The 17,974-nt window shown below is 39.6% G+C and overlaps 1 protein-coding gene across 1 annotated transcript; it reads right to left on the minus strand.

Annotated features, from left to right (window-relative positions):
- Nucleotides 1–12,495: 12,495 nt before the first annotated feature.
- On the minus strand, nucleotides 12,496–16,292 carry LOC143571763 (NADH dehydrogenase [ubiquinone] flavoprotein 1, mitochondrial-like). Its single transcript, XM_077057105.1, has 3 exons — nucleotides 16,272–16,292; nucleotides 13,899–15,364; nucleotides 12,496–12,806 (listed from the first exon to the last, which is right to left on the minus strand). The coding sequence occupies exons 1-2, from the start codon at nucleotides 16,272–16,274 to the stop codon at nucleotides 13,904–13,906; spliced, it is 1,464 nt and encodes a 487-aa protein (XP_076913220.1). The 5' UTR covers nucleotides 16,275–16,292; the 3' UTR covers nucleotides 12,496–12,806; nucleotides 13,899–13,903.
- Between the last annotated feature and the right edge of the window lie 1,682 nt (nucleotides 16,293–17,974).

The following is a 17,974-nucleotide window of genomic DNA, read 5'->3' on the forward strand; positions in this document are numbered from 1 at the left end:
AGCGGGTAGACCTCCACGAACCGATCCGCAGTTTGTTCGAGGATGGGCAACTCGTTCTCGTCTAGAGCGCGAGTACCCATCCGAGCGGGACCATCAGCCTCCCGCGGGTTAAGGAGCGACTGCAGGTCGTTCCCCTCTGAAATAAACAGGAAAAAAGTTAGAAGAAATTCAAAATCAACAAAAGGAAACAAAGCATACCGTAAGGAACAGAGTTCGAACCGTATTCGAGGACGATTGGGACCTTTTGCGCATCCGCCGCCTTCCACACCCGGCTCATCCCCATCACCATCCCGGACTCCGCAAACCGGTAAACCGGAGATTGGACCCGGGAAATCCTCGAAAACCATTCCGCCTCCTCGTAGTTGGAGGCGTGAAGGCTGGGAAGAGCTTGCCCATTTTTGAACTTCATGGCAAGGGGGATGGCGCGAGCGGAGATGAAGAAGAACTCCCTCTTCCACGCGCGAAGACTGCGCTCGGTCGCGCAAATCTTCAAACCCTTAACCCGGGTAATCAACGTATACCACCCCTGGATGCACCTCCAAGTATAGAAGGTCATCAGGCGGTCAACATAGGGCTCAATGCCCAAAATCCGGCACACCCACTCGAAGTGGCGAATCTTGGCGATCGCCATGGGGTGCAACTCGGTCAAATGAACACCGTGCCTCTCAAGGACACGGTAAACAAACTTTGTCAATGGGAACCTAAGATTCCCATAGACAAAGAATGCTGCATAAACCCCGATCTTGCCTCTGGGGGCATCGTACACAGTCTGATGGGGCTCAGGAAACTCAGGCTCGAGAGACTCGAGCATGAACTTCCTGACAACATACCGGTACAGATCGCCAGGTAGAGCACACTGGCACTCGCCAGCAGTACTCTTGTCATCGGCTGTGGATTCAACATCACGAGACGACATCTTGTGAAGGAAAGAAGAAAGCGATTTCGAGAGAATGCTTGCCTGAAAAGGGGAGTATTCGCCGGAAATCGCTTAAAAGATGAAGAGAAGAGTGAAAGTGTGGATTACAAAGAACCCTCTCCCCCTTTATATACTAATCGCAATTAATGCGATGCATTTAATGCGGAAGAGAGAGAAATCAAAGGTGCAATGAAACTATGACACGTGGCAAAAAGCAAGCTGGCAACAGCTGTTGACAGGATGCGTACCATCAATTTCGCGGCCACGCGCCCGAAAAATCGCGCCCACGCGTCTGAAAAAGCGTCTGGAATGACCATGTACTGTCACGTCACCATAACTTCCTGCACGTCCTGACACAGTCAGAAGAAACCGTCGCACGATGTTTCAGAGGTTTGGACGGTTCTTATCCTTTCACCAACCTTTCGAATTGCAAAATTCAAAATTCAAAAAGATTCAAAAGTAAGCGGGAAAATACCCCTTTTCTTGGCAAACAAGTAACCGTAAGACGGATGCGGGTACAGTGTTAAGGCAAAACCCTTCACATACCTAGCACCCGCAGAGAATTGAAGCCAAGTAAAGCTTGGCAAACAAGTAACCGTAAGACGGATGCGGGTACAGTGTTAAGGCAAAACCCTTCACATACCTAGCACCCGCAGGGAATTGAAGCCAAGTAAACCTTGGCAAACAAGTAACCGTAAGGCGGATGCGGGTACAGTGTTAAGGCAAAACCCTTCACATACCTAGCACCCGCAGGGAATTGAAGCCAAGTATACCTCGGCAACCAAGTAACTATAAGACGGGTGCGGGTACAGTGTAAAGGCAAAACCCTTCACATACCTAGCACCCGTAGGGAATTGACGCCAGGAATACCTTGGAAGTAAACTAACCATAAGACGAGCGCTGGTACAGTGTTAAGGCAAAACCCTTCACATACCTAGCGCTCCGCTGGGAATTGAAACCAAGAAGGATCTTATGGGCAATGCTTGCGGAAACGGAAATAACATCCCCGCATAGCGGGAACGTCGAGAACTACGTTGTTTGAAGCTCCAGGATGGAATTGGTGGTTTTAACATAATTGATCACTATGTTCAAAACTACCAAAACCTCATGGAGAATCCACACAAGTGGGACTCAACGCTCCTGACTTGCGAGGAGGTTACAGACCTACCCGCATCATACCCAAAGACCAAGCAGGAAACTCGGGAATTTCTGCAAGTGACAAGGACTTCCGCGGGAAGAATCCCCATGGAAAACCTTAAAAAACCCTTTTCAAAACCCTTTGCTTAAGTCCAAAAGTTCACCTCACTTTATTAAACACTCATGAGAAGAACATTGGACTGGGGGGACTTGAAGAGGTAGGTCCCAGCAGAGCCCAGTTGGACCCGCAAGACTCACCTGGAAGAGGGACGTCTGCGCAGAAACCAACTGGATCCGCAGGACCAACCATGCTCAGAGACGTGACGTCCTTACGCGCAGTACGCAAGCTGTTCCCGCAGGAAATGCCTCCCAATGGTGAAGGACTCCGCCTGTCCCCGCAGCCTCGGATACAAGCCATTAGGGAAGGCCACCCGCGCAGCAAGGCTACACGCACAAGGTACTTAGCTCTCAATCATTCAGTGTCACCTGAAGGAATGAGCGAAGCCGGGAACAATCCCGCACAAGGGCGGGAGGGGGAATACTCCCGCCCAAATAAGCCAGTCCGTACGATACGGGAAGATCTTCTGTACTGTACCTGACGAGGTATGGGAAAAGATCTGACTAAAGATACGACAGCTTATTGACAACAGTATGGCGAGCAGCATGCTCCTGTACTGTATGTCACTATTAGCCGCTGCCTACTCACCAACTCCTGTCATACCACGTGCGTAGCCGGCAGTTGGTGGAAAAGGAATAGTATACAGCAGGCCTGGTCACTATCAGCCACTGCCTACCCACCAACTACCAGCAGGGCACGTGCGTAGGCTACTGTTGGTGGAACAGGAATACTGTTGCAGCCGGCCACACCTCCTTGGAAACCTACCTTCGGCTATAAATACCACAAATGGTATGACCATCTTATCTTATCTTGTATCATCATATTATACCTGATATCTGCTCTAGCAATCTCTTGATATACATTTATATTTAAAGAGCAATCTAGTCTGATTCTCACGCCGGAGGGTGGTCACAAGGAGGAACCCCCCCCCCCTTCTCAGTGACAAGCTCACGGTGTCTGTTTTGCAGGTTATCAGAAGAACCATCTTCTCTGGGTCTAACCCCTCGTGGGAAACATCTATCTAACCCCCAGGTTACCCGTAATCTGCCCGGGGTCCGGTTAGTGTTTCTTCAAGGGCATAATGGATATATATGCATATGACAACCTTGATCGAACGTGTAACCAAAGGCATATCAGTTTCGGCTACCTTTGAAAGACACTTATGCCAAACCCCTTGTTCAAATTGTTATTTTAAACATGTATATATCATTTTGAATTATGCTTATTTTTCACAAGAATTATGCTTATTTTGACGTGAATTTTGCTTGTTTTGATATATATATAATATTCAATAATTAATTTTCGTTATATTGATTATGTCTGAGTACTCCCCGAATACCCCTTCAAAAGGGGTCGACTAGGAATCGCCTAGCGACTTTTGCAACAATGCTTCTAACTAGTGATGTTTTTACACAATTACACATGTGAATTAGTATCGGGTAGTGATAACTTACTATAATGGCGAATGCGAGAAGCAGTAACTAGCAGTGGTAATCACGAGCAATATTTAGTAACTATGAGTAGTGGTAACAAAGTTGCGAGTTGCGACTCATGTTACTTTTCCCAAAGGTTACAACTATTGTACGTCTTTCATTTTAACAATTCTACTATGATTCATACATGTTTTATTTAAGTAACTTATAAAAATATTAAAACTATAGAAAGTTAATATTTGAAAACATAATAAATGCCAAGTAACTTTAGAAGAAAAATTTATGAGTGATTTTAATAGGAGCTTGATTATTGTTTAAGTGTTCTAAAAGAAACTAAGTAATGTGTATGAATTACCTAGATCTAGCAATTAGAAAATAACATGGTTGTATGACTCATTGCAAGTCAATTTAACTAGCTGGTACCTGCGTTCCACGGCGGGGTCATGAAATTGCAAGCAATTTCAAGACTGATGTTACAAATATCAAACTGCACTAAAACAACAATCTTACTAAAGCATAAATAATCAAGGTAGTTACAAATGTATATTCCAAACCAAATTTATGAACACCTAAGCAAATGAGTCATATACATCTATTAGGTAACCCATACTCAAAATACGCAGTCAACATGGTTAAGAAAGAGCAAACTAAAAGTTATAAGTGAAGCAACCGCGAATACGTCCAAAAAACTCAATTACAGCTACAAAAGTTAGCGTCTTCAAGTTTGGGGCTGTTTCCGGTCGGGCTCAGTAATGGAGTTCGGACATGTCAGGTGTTGTTTGCTCAGGTTATGGGTGGGATTTGGTAACGAGTTCGGGTCAGGTTGGTTACAATAATTGATTACGATTACAAACGCCACCGGGTTAAAGCAAAAAGTCGTAGCAAAAAGATGGGCTGTTAACAAGGATGCAAATGCCCCAACGTTGTCTTCAACAATTCCAGAGTCTAGATCCAAAGATAGCAGCAAAAAGATAACTTTAATTGTCTCAAGGCATATGCAAAACATAAACCTACAATATGTGCTTTAAAACCGTTTTCATCATTTTTTTTTGGGGCAAATTATTTGAGGTTTTACTTTGATAAAAAGAAATTGCAGTTGATCGTACGTTTGCATGGCTATGGTTTCATTATATATGTGCTTTGCTAATTCAAGTGATTTTGGCACCTAAATGCTCGTAAACATGGATATGAACTTTGACTTTGTTAGGGTGAGTTGACGTTTTGACTTCATACTCACATTGAAAAATAAAGTATCGGAGTGTGGAGTAATTTGCTGTTTTTTTTTATCAAATGAGTCAATTATCACATGGTCAAAAATTTGTCCTTATTGGTTTAGAATGCAAAGAAATATAGTTTTTCCATTACAAAATGTTAAATTGCCCGTTCATCGGATGGGTAAAGTATTAGTTGGAATTAGGTTAATTTAAAGTTATAATATCGAAATTTACTTGTATTAAAAAAGACATTGTTAGATTATATTTTAACTACATATGATATATATAACAAAACATATATAATACTAAATAATAAAAAAATAAAAAATACATTCAACATTTACAATCTGGTCTGGTTTCATATGACCGGTTTCCTTTAAAAAACCGTGAACTAAACCGTTCGCTCGCTACGGTTTGAAAATTTTGAAACCGACCAACCGATCGAAAGTAAAAAAATCAACTTGAAACCACACCGATGACCGGTTTAAACGGTTTCAATGTTTTAAGATGAACCATAACTATGAAGTCTCATAATTGTTACATTATTAACAGGGTCTGCATTCAAACACCAGCCACATCGTGTGAGCACCGATGTAATTACTAAAAATATGGAGGAAAGTGAATTATAACTGTTGGGACTATGATTCAGTAGAAAAAAACTGATCACAGGAACACACAGTTAAATTGCACGCTAGGCGACACTTTTCATTAAACAAAAAAGAAACATGACATTGACATAAACAAATAAGCAAACTCAAACCATACTTACCCCTAGCTAAGGAGTTTATTCAATGGACCCTAATACAAAACAAAGTCAAACAAAGTTAACCCACAAAAGATATAAACGTGATAACTTGAAGCAACATAATATGCTCCCACACACTTTAGGACCAGTCTTCGAACTCGATCTTTGACCTGCCTTCTAACTTCTTATTCAATGCTGCCTTTTTACAAGGCCATCAGTTGTGGTGGATCAAAGGAACACCATTTTCCAGGCCCTCGGGAAACAAAGGACCAACCTTTCCGTTTTCCACGGCGTCAATGGGTGAAATCTTCCCATTTTCCAGGCCCTCGGGATTCAACCAAGGACCGTTTTCTATTGAACAAGTGGATTAATTAATATGCATGTAGTTTTGTTTTTATATCACAAGCAGTGATTTGCATGGCAAGAACGTGTAGAGTATGCAGGTTCATGGTTACTAAATTTTCTGTATCTTGGTTTAGATTTCATGATATAACAAATGCATTTTCTTGGTTTAGTATGCAGGTTCATGGTTACTTCTATTTATTTTTTAAGTTATTGTGATTATATATTGTTCATATATTATGTGTTTAGGGATTAAAATTAAAGGTTACATAAACGTATAAAGTATGTTATATTTATTAGTTGAAGTTAAAGCATAGTTTGTTTGTTTTATCTTTTGATTGCATCTCAATTGGGTTTTGTCATTTAAGATATGAATTTTCGTCTTGATGTAGGTGAATGTATTGAGCATGTTGTATGTCTTGTTTTATTTACGTTTGTAAATTGTTTTTAGGGTTGGTTGTTGATGCAGAACGTATATATTATCTAGTGTATCGCCTCAAATTAGAGGTGGGCAAATAAACCGGTTAACCGAACCGGCCCGAAAATCAAACTGAAACCGATTATGTAAAAACCGGGTTGAAACCGAAGGTTCGGAACCGGTTTGTAATTTTCTCCACCAAAACCGGTTTCTAACAACAAAAAAAGAGTAAAATAAGTAGCAATTGAATGTTGAATCATTTTATGCTAGCTCTAGTTAAGGGTACAAAATCATAAACAGCATATACCTCTGGTCAGTTGGTTCTTCGTCATCACCTGGTTCCTCATCAAGAACTTCAAATCTACTTAAACTCACAAATCATATAAACAAATACTAAAGATTACAGAAAACATCAATAATCGCATAATACTTACTCTCGTGTTTCCCGATCAAAATGAATTACTTTAACAATAAACCACTCATCTTTGTCGGCATCCTCTTGTGTTACCCACCCTACTGACAAAGTTGCATTTACATGTTACGTCGATCGCGCACTCGAGTATAAACTCATTATTAACAAACTGGAAAGACAGAATGCAAAACATGTGAAATTACCTGTTCGCCCTTTAAGTTTGCAAGAAGATCAATGTGGTTACGAAGAGAAGGAGAAAGCCTCGGTACATCTGATAAAAAAATATGTTAAATATACTAAATTAGATGCTGATGAAAAGGTAGGACTATCATAGGAAAAGGGATTAGAAGTGCAAAGCATAAATTAAGTTTCATAATTTTAGGAACTGCAAAGAAAATGAATAGAGGACAAGCAAAGTTATAAAGTTGGAGTCAACAATATAACAGTTGGGCCCATTTCAGTTAACATGGCTGATACCTGGGTAGTAATAATATCCAAGTTTAAGCTCATCATGTGAGTCATCAGTCATTTGCTTAAGCAGCCTCCAAGAACATAAAAATGTTGTATTTGTGTTGTTAGGTCGTATTTTAGTCATTGAAGATCTGATGATGACCAAAATCTGAATAGTCAAAATTCAAGTCCTAGCATCTAAAGTTCATTAGATATAATTAGGAACTCATTAGAATGCTCGTAAAAAAAAAGAAACTTGTATTAGTATGATCCCTCACAAGTGTCATATTATAGGCAGATGACCAGTAAGAATATTCAAATTAATCATTAAATGTTAAAAGTTCATATCAATAATGGTGACTGTAATCAATTTACCGCAAAACAAATGATTATATAAAAGCAGCTGTTAAACCCTTGCCAATATTCATATTGAACGTCTGAATATGAGCAAGTTTTTTCTAGTCAAATGTTCAGTTACTTCAAACCAATATTCATTATTACGGTCATCTAATATGTATTAAAACAAAGATATATATGTCAGGAGTCAAAAAAAAAAAGAAGTAGTTGATCAACTTTTGAACTTACTAATCGATACCAAAATTAAAGTGGATTTAAAAACATATTTCAAGCTAGCCTCTTTTCCATGCTAAAATTAAAATGCAAAACGATGTACAACTTTTGCTACAACCCGCCTACAAGAAACAACAGCAAAATTGCTTTTGAGTTTCAAGTTCGTTGAGCACGATTAACTTATTGACCTATTGGCTTTTTCAAAAAACCAATAAGTTAAAAAAAATGTTTAGCAATCACAAAAGTCTTTTTTTATTTTAGCTTTTTGATAATGTTAAAAAGTTTCTAAAAGCCACAAATCTTAGCTTTTTGAAAAAACCAATAAGTTAATAAGTTGTTTTCAAATTCAGTCCCATTGGAGTTCACATGTGTCAAAGTCACCATCTCAAAAGTTCCTAAAATGGTGATCAAGCATTGGTGAGAGATTATCATTTAAGGAGACCCATCGCGTTGAGTCTGAGATTGTTGGCAAAGATATGCCCACAATGATATGTCCACAATGCTCCGGGAGTCCGGGAGATGATCACCAGAAAAAGTGCTAAAACAACCCAAAGGAGGGCTCGTGTTCAAATGTGGTGGTTGAAGGGAGGTTCGACGGAAAGGGTTTTTGGCAGAACCGCCATGAGAGAGAAAATGGACGTTACACGTTGGAATCAAATGTTGCCGTGCGTTCCTTGAGCCAGTGTGAGGCCAAATTTATAGGTGTTATCGCAGAAGAGCAGTGACACATGATGACATTCATTTGTTGGTGGTGGGAGAATTTAACGCTCCAAATGTTTGAATATCACGTTACACGTTGGAATCAAATGTTGCCGTGCGTTCCTTGAGCCAATGTGAGGCCAAATTTATAGGTGTTATCTCAGAAGAGCAGTGACACATGATGACATTCATTTGTTGGTGGTGGGAGAATTTAACGCTCCAAATGTTTGAATATCATATCAACTAAAAAACGTGCTAAAAACATAACAATGAAAGTTGTGTTTTGATGCTCCACTATAGAGGTGCACAAATCGGGTTCACCTTGAAAACCCGAACCGGTTCGGAACCGGTTTTTTTCACACCGGGTAGAAAATGAAACTGGTTCCAGTCAGGAACCGGTTCGGTTCCCGACCCGACCCGATGCCCAGAAATGCAAACTTTTAGGAACCGGGTAGGTTGGAACCGGAACCGGTTTTTACGTAAAAACCGGTTCCACTGGTTTTTTTTGAAATTTAAACATTATAGCCGTTAGGAACCGGTTCCAACGGCTATATAGCCGTTTTTGACCGTTGGAACCGGTTTTTTAACTATAAATAGGTTATCTTCTTTCTATAAATAGCAAGGTTTGTTTGTGTACTTGTTAAACCACTCCCAAAACTATAAAACACACTCCAAACCACAATTAACCTTAAACCAACAACAAATGGCAACCAATGATGACGTTGTTATGGTGATGGAAACAACAAGATGCCCCGATGTTTGGGTTCATTACGATTTGTGTCTCATGACCGACTCACATGAGTTGGCACGTTGCAAATATTGCTCGAAGTTTCTTAAAGCAGCGTCCAACTCGACATTACGAAAACATACGAATAAGTATTGTCGAGAGAAAAGAAGAATGGAAGCTAAAAAAACGGAAGTGGGAGAGTCGTCCGGCTCTACAACCCAAAAATAAGTATTCCCAGATTAAAACGACGGACTTTGTTTTTTATGTTTTAGTTGTTATGTTTAGTATCGTTTATGTTTTAATAATGTTTGTAATAGTTATTTTTTAGATGAATAAAATGTTCGTCGTTATTAAAAAAGTAACAAACAATTAATCATGAGTAACAAAAGTAATTATAATAAAACAAATCAAAACTAAATATTAGTTGAACAAGTTACAAATAATTTTACCAAAACAAATAATTACAACTCTTCTTCGTCTTCATTCTCGTCTTCACCCTCGTCTTCGTTATCGGAAGAAACCCCGTCCTCCGCCTCCTCATCATGAATATGACGCTCTATTGGTATTTCGTCTTCAAAGTTCGCCTTGTGTTGTACACGATCCACCGCATCCAAATGGTCCTTTAGGCAAATGCAAACCTCTAGAGACTCGGGAGTTAGTTTTGTTCTTCGCATAGATAACACCCTCCCACTAAGAGAAAAAAACGATTCGGAAGCAACCGTTGAGGCTTGTACGGCAAGCAAATCACGAGCCATGGCGGATAGAATGGGAAATTCGTTTTGTTTACCTTTCCACCAAGCCAACAAATCAATATTGCGAATTTCGTCGACCGTTGCGCCCTCAACATAGTTTGCTCCACTATATCGACCAAGTTCGCTACTTGGTGTGTTTCCTCTTTGCCTCTTAGATGCCGATTCACGAATCCCATTCATCAAGTTTATAAGTGGGTCATTGCACGGCCTACCAGTTGTTTTTTTCACAAAAGACGATCTCGTGCTTGGACCATACATTTGAAAATAATGGTCATAAAGGTCTTGAAGGTTTTTGTTGAACTTGTCCTTCGCTTCCGTCGACAACTTCGGGTCAATCTCGTGCATACCTAAGTTGTCGAATATTTCCTCAATCGTTGTTTCAACCCCATTAACATTCCAATAGGGGTTTAATGCGGCGGCACAAGTAAAGACCGGCGGTATGATTTCAAAATATTTTATGAACTTTTCTTTCATCACCGCAACAATATTTTCGAAGAGTTTGTTCTTCTCCGCAAAGCTTTTAAAAACACAAGACATATAGTACAATTCTTGCAAAACCCAACAACTAGTAGGGTAATAGACTCCCGATAATTTTGTTGTTGACTTTTTGAACACATCAAGATACTCCAACAAATAACCGACTTGGACCCAAACACTTTCCGGAAACATATCGGCCTCGCGTTCTTCAACAAGATTGTTATGAAAAGCTTGTAAAGTTTGGCGTTGGGCAAAACCACACTTTAACATATGACAAGTTGAGTTCCAACGGGTTGGAACATCCCAATTCGGCCCCAAATATTTTCTTTCAACCGACTTGCAATAGTTCTTATATTCAAGATGTCTTCTTTTACCACTTTTGAAGACATCTTGTAACATAAGTCTAAAGTATTTTAAATCATCACAAATGTGTTCATTGTCAAGACCTATTTGGACAACCAAGTTGATGATATGTGCAACACATCGGACATGAAAAAAATCCCCGAAACAAGGTGGTGAATATTTAATGATAAATTTTTCAGCCGCCTTAGTATTGTTTGAAGCGTTGTCAAACGAAATCGAAAATATTTTATTTCTCAAGTTGTAAGTCGTTATAACTTCATCAAGTAATTCAAACAATTTTTCGGCGGTATGTGGGAACGGGAAGTTTTCAAAAGCGATAGTGCGTTTCATCAATTGCCATGTCACCGGATCAACCCAATGAGCGGTGACACATATGTATGATTCGGGCAACCCGTGTGGTGCCGACCAAACATCGGTAGTTAAACCAACCATGGCTTCTAAAGAATGAAAAGACTCGATTAACTCTTTTTTAGCACACTCCCACAACCTGATACAATGACGTCTTAAGGTAGTACGACTTACATGTGTGTATCTCGGTTGTAGAGTTTCGCGAATCAACGACGTCAACTCCGGGTCATCAAAGTGGTTAAACGGCAAACCTCGTTGAATAACGAACTTTGCCATTCTATCTTGAACTTGAGTCGTGTTGTAACGAAATAGTGTACCATCTTTACCCAAGTCAATTTGATCGGTCGCGCCAATCCCTTTCAACGCCTTGCAATATGGCTTCTCGATGTGCTTTCTCAAAGTAGAGTTGGAATCGTGCTTTAATATTGAACCACATAGTTTGCAACGAGCCTTTTGATAACCTTCGTCATCCACAATCAAATCCCAATTCTTCCATACGTCTTGGTTGCGGTTATGGTTGACTACCGTAACAACCCTTGGGTCCTCCGTAACAGGAACGGGGGCAACAAAAACACTCTTCTTAGCCTTGTTGTTAGTTTTTTTGATGGGTGCCATAATAATATTTAGTTGGATGGTCGGGTAAAGGAACGGGTTTGCTAAAGGAGTAGTATTGTAGTTTGTTTTTGAGTTTGGTGGTGAAACAAGTAATGGAAACAAGTTATATATAGGTTTGGCCCAAAAACCGGTTCCAACGGCTATATTACCGTTGGAACCGGTTCCAACGGATCTATTGTCTTAAAAACCGGTTCCAACGGCTATATTACCGTTGGAACCGGTTCCAACGGCTAATTGGTGTCTAAAAAAACCGGTTCCAACGGCTATATTACCGTTGGAACCGGTTCCAACGGCTAGTTTGACTTTTGTTTGACCCTTCAAAAAAACCCGTCGGAACCGGTTATTCCGGGTACGAACCAAACCGGTTCCAATTAAGAACCGGGTAGGAACCGGGTTGGAACTGGTACTGACATATAAATATGAGAACCGGGTACGATTTTCGGGTACAAAAATACCCAAACCGGGTATTGTTCCAACCGGGTTGGAACTGGAACCGGTTCCGGTTCGGTTCCACCAGTTAGGTTCCGGAACCGGTTTTTTTGTGCACGTCTACTCCACTAGTCAGAAGTTGTCACGCTCCTTGATGGGTCCATACAATGCCATAACCCACAATTACAAGGATTAAGGACTTCATGACTCTCGCATAACAAGTCCGTGACATTAAACATATAAACACACTTATGATGAACACTAAAAACAACCAGCTTTTGATGCAACAATAAAACCAATGAAGATGAGCTGCCTAAAAAGTCGTATACTTCATATGCTTGTAACAAGAAAGAAACTTGAGCTTTCAAAAGCTTGATAATGTACCATTACAACAATGCGTTCAGCTTATTAACATAAAATAAACATGTCCAAAAACAGGGCCAAATGAAGTTAAGGATGTATTTCTATCCTTTAGCACGCCAAAACAACAAAAGTTACCCCGGTTTTTAAGGGTACTATTTTCATCGCATTGTAATTCAACACAAACCTTAAAATGGAACCGAGATGCTTGTAAAGTTATTTAGTCCACAACTATCTCTGCATATTGATCCTACCAACTGCAGGGCTGGAAATTCTTTGGCCTACAAAACAAATGCAAAGTCAACAGAAATTGTGGAGACAAGAGTTTGTGAACATCACACTTTCTACAACTAATCATTACCCTTTCATATAAAAATGGGTCAAACCGTCTGACCCGTTTCAGTTTTAGCTAATTGTTTCTAGATTTACCTGTTTCAAACTCTATCCATATAGTTTTAGTAGTTTCACGCTCTATATACAACCAAAATTGACTCATTTTAACATAAATCAAAGAGAACATTATTTAAGTCCTATCTTTATGCAACTACAATCTACAGCAGATATTTTCAAAAGTCCTAGTAATCAGTGATCTTATTTGTGTGCTTGAGCTCTTCTATAGTATGTTGGTGAGATTGATGGGAAAGTTCAAACTTGGAACAAGGGAACCAATTATTTTTAGCTTTTCTATTTATCGAGTATTGCTTTATGTCATGAAAAAAGGATGCCACGTACGATTGCCAAATCCTATGAAAGAATGATCCTTTGCCATTCAGACAACAATAAACTAACCTAAAGACGTGAAAGTCAACTATCCTTTCAGTTCTCCACAGATCTTATGCTACACACCAGCCTTTACTTCCATCATACATACCAATATGGCAACATATTCTTTTACTTGAGCTTACATATTTATTAGCTATTATATTAGTTTATTATATCAAATATCTTCATTTCAATCCACATATCAATTGGATCTTCTTGAGAACAATTCTCACTGAACAGGATTATATCTGGTCATTGATTCTAAATTTCTAATCCTCTTGGTCAAAAAATGTCCCTTTATAAAACCTGTTCATTGCTCTACATTTTAGAAAGAAGCATGTGTACATGAAACTAATGGAGGAAAACCACAAGAAATGGTTGCATTTAACCTACTTGGCTAGTGACGTCTAGCATACTGGCTCTATGATATGAGATAGGCTGAGGCAGCGAAGGCTGATGATAATCCAATTTTATTCAATAAAAACCAATTTAAAAAGCTGTGAACACTTTAAGTTCGTTTTAGACGACATTACAAAAAAAATGACCCCATCATATTTTAAAAAATATGTGTTATAAACTATTCAAACAATAAACATGAGGCATATCCAAACCTGATTTAAGCAGCTGCCTGAAGCAACTCTCTTTCAGCATGTTCCCTGATCCTCCTCTCAAGCTCGGGCCTAAAATGCCTAATAAGCCCTTGAACGGGCCACGCAGCCGCATCACCCAATGCACAAATTGTATGTCCTTCAATCTGCTTAGTCACTTCTTGAAGCATATCAATTTCCTCCAACTTTGCATTCCCTGTTTTCATCCTTTCCATTATCATCCAAAGCCATCCAGTACCCTCTCTACATGGTGTACACTGACCACAACTCTCATGCTTATAAAAATAAGAAAGTCTCGCTATCGCATCAACAACATCTGTTGACTTATCCATCACAATAACAGCAGCAGTACCTAATCCAGACTGGACAGCCTTGAGTGCATCAAAATCCATTAAAACATCCTCACATATGTGTTTAGGAAGCAACGGTACAGACGAACCACCAGGAATCACCGCTAGCAAATTGTCCCATCCACCCCTAACACCGCCACAATGCCGCTCGAGCAACTCCTTCAATGATATACTCATCTCCTCTTCAACTGTGCACGGTTTGTTCACATGACCTGATATGCAAAACAGTTTCGTCCCAGAATTGTTCTTTCTCCCGAAACTAGAAAACCACTCAGGCCCACGTCTTAAAATAGTAGGTGAGACGGCTACTGTTTCCACATTTGTAACAGTTGTTGGACACCCGTATAGACCCGCGTTAGCTGGGAAAGGAGGTTTCAATCTAGGTTTTCCTTGCTTACCCTCAAGGCTCTCCAAAAGTGCGGTTTCTTCACCACAGATGTAAGCACCGGCACCAAAGTGTATATGCACATCAAAATCATAGCCCGAACCACACGCGTTTTTTCCAAGCAACCCAGCTGCGTAGGCTTCTTTTCTAGCTTTTTCAAGATTAAGTCGCTCGTTCACATACTCTCCTCTTATGTAAATATAAGCAGCAGTTGCCCGCATGCCCACTCCAGCAATCAAGCATCCTTCTAGAAGTTTATGCGGGTCGTTTCTCATAATCTCTCTATCTTTACACGTTCCAGGTTCACTTTCATCAGCATTAACAACAAGATAAGATGGACGACCATCAGATACCTTAGGCATAAATGACCATTTGAGACCAGATGGAAATCCAGCACCACCACGTCCACGTAGGCCTGACCTTTTCATTTCGTTTACTATCCAATCAGAGCCCTTGATCACTAAATCTTTGGTTCTGTACCAATCACCACGTTTCATGGCGCCTTTGAGAAACGGATCATGTATGCCATAAAGATTGGTGAATATGCGGTCTTCATCTTTCAAGCCACCGAAGTGAGTTTTCTCGGGTGGAGGGGGCGGTGGTGGCGGCTGTGCAGTGTTAGCGGTTGTTGCAGATTGGGTGCTGAATAATCTAGCAGCAACAAGCCCCCGGTTCACATTTAGGTGCCTCGATAAAGCGGCCCGGTGCAGTGAAAAAATGCCCTTCATGGGTACCTAACACAAAATTGACCAAAAGTATTAGGTTTTTCAGTAGGCCTGTAAACGAATCAAACGTGCAGTAAACTGTTCAAGAATCATTCGACACGAAGTCCATTTACGTTTGTTTATTTAATAAACGAATGAGCACACACAACATTGTGTGGTCATTAAGTTAAACGTATAAATATGAGCACATGTCACGTCCGTTCATGCTCATTTATGTTTGTTAGCATACGTTTATTTAACTTCATTTGTTTATATATTTATTTAGTTATTTTAGGTGCGTAACACTTTAGTGTAGCATTATGAAATTAAAATATCACACAACACAAAATAGCCTAGTTTCATTTAACTTTTTAGGTCAAACATATTGATGATCACATTTACTATAATTTGGTGTTCACTTAGTTATGTTCATTAATCCCTGTTCAGTTATGTTCGTCCGTGTACGTTCATGTTCGTCCGTGTACGTTCGTGAACCGTTCATTTGTACTGTTAACAAACAAATATAAACACATTCGTTTTGTTAACCCCAAAAAAAAAACACTCTGTTTGTGCTCGATCTTTTGCTCGGTAAAGTTAACGAATGAACATAAGTGAAGGTAAACATAGGCGAACGGAATCAGCATCACGAAGACCAGCACTAGATAAAATGCATCTACCACGCTCAACAAAACACAAAAGTTCAATTCATGAACTATCCCCAAATTACGCAGAAGTCTAGGGTTTCCACAAATCATACCTCGATTACTCCAATTAATTCGTAGCTCAGAAAATTAAACACGAATTTAATCAGAAAACAGTAATAACTAAACTTAATTAGATCAATAACAAGCTCAAATTAAGGCCGGATTAATCAAAAACCTAGGTTAAAATTAACAAAAATGATGAAATAATAATAATAAAGGAAACAAATTCGTACCATACAACACGAAATGTAGCAATCAAAGGCTTCTTATTTGAGTTTCAAGTACTGCAGGGAGAATGAACTTGACTCCCGATCGTTTCGGATCCAACGGCGTCAAATGGGTTTTATATGAACCGGGAGAGTGAACGGTTCAGATGGGACCGTTTGGTCTGTGATGGTTTTACGGAACGCGTGGAAGGTGAGTGGGCCGTGAGTTTTAGTTGACGAACCGGCCCAGTAGGACTGCAACGTGGACTTATATGTGATGTATGGGGTGAGACCAGAGGTGTACAAAAAAGCCGGTTTGGGACCGGTTTTTGGCAAACCGAACCGAACCGGTTTGGGTTTAAAACCGGTTTCACTCAAATCGGTTCCCAACCCGACCCAAACCGTCAGTTTTAGGACCGGTTCCCCTTAAGATCTACCAAACCGGTTTGAGAAAAACCGGCTAAAACCGGTTTATAAACCGAACCGTACCGACGTGACCAGGTCGGCCTATCTTGTGTCTAAACCGGTTTATAAACCAAACCGGTTTGAGTCAAACCGGTTTTGACCAGCCGTTGACCAAACCGGTTCGGTTTATAAACCAGTTCGGTTTGGGTTTAAAACCGGTTTTGTACACCTCTAGGTGAGACTTAGAGTCTTGTGAACAATAATTAGATATGCAAAAGGCGGTTAACCGGTTATTCAAATTTCGGTTACTAATCGTAACTGGTTATTGATCAAATGGTTAAAATTGGTAATTGGTCATAACCAATTACGGTTGCTTATTTGTTTATGGGCAGACACTAAGCTATCTAATCGGTTTCGGTTATTAACCTAACATGTTAGCCTGTTGGGTTAAAGTAACCCGTTTTATTTTTTTAATTAACTACTAAAATGTATTAGAAACAACATCCACGAGAACCTTCATGATCACAAAACAAAGTTTAAAAGTTCAAAAACTGAAATTTTGGGATTTTTTTTTCAAATTTAGCCCAAAATCAACCCAAATCGAATCAAGCACTGCCACTGCTACCTTGTTACCTCCTTGTACTACCTCGCGCCACCACAACATCCATGAGAACCTTCAGGATCACAAAACAATGCAACTCCAACCTTCGTTGTCAAGCACGTTTCCAAACGATATTTGAGTGTATTTCAAACGACTATGAAGGGTAGGAATATGTAGGATATCTAATCATAGCCTTCTATTTTTCAAATGGATGATTGACGTAAGTGATCGGTTGAAGGGGAGGATGTAAAATCATAGCTTCCTAGTACCGATAGTTTGAAAAGAAGATGATATATTAAAGATTTTGATTGTGTAGAAACAACATAACCTTAAAATTTCCCAAAAAAATAAAACAAATAAATTAAAAATTGGCTAAAAGTTAAAACAGTCGTGATCATGATTCTTATCTTATCCTTGCTCCTAATTGCGTTTTGTCCTTTTTCGTGACCTTCAATTACATATGCAACCAAAGGAACTTCTTTTCTTTCACTATTTCATCGCACACCAAGTGGTTGTGTAGGTCCCGTTACATATCTTTTGTGTTTAAAATTCTATGTTTTAACATTTTGTAAGGAAAAATAATTCACATGGCTTAAGCTAAGATAGCAAAACGAAAATGTCCAAGTTATAGGTTCAGTTTATTTCTACAAATCCATCATTACTCCTAAGATACTTGCTACTAAATTACGAGCAAAATGTTATAATGCATTTAAAAATCATTTAT

This window comes from Bidens hawaiensis, unplaced genomic scaffold, assembly GCF_021521415.1.
Source record: "Bidens hawaiensis isolate Kalapana, Puna unplaced genomic scaffold, B.hawaiensis_p1.1 tig00025571_1, whole genome shotgun sequence".
Taxonomy (NCBI): domain Eukaryota; kingdom Viridiplantae; phylum Streptophyta; class Magnoliopsida; order Asterales; family Asteraceae; genus Bidens; species Bidens hawaiensis.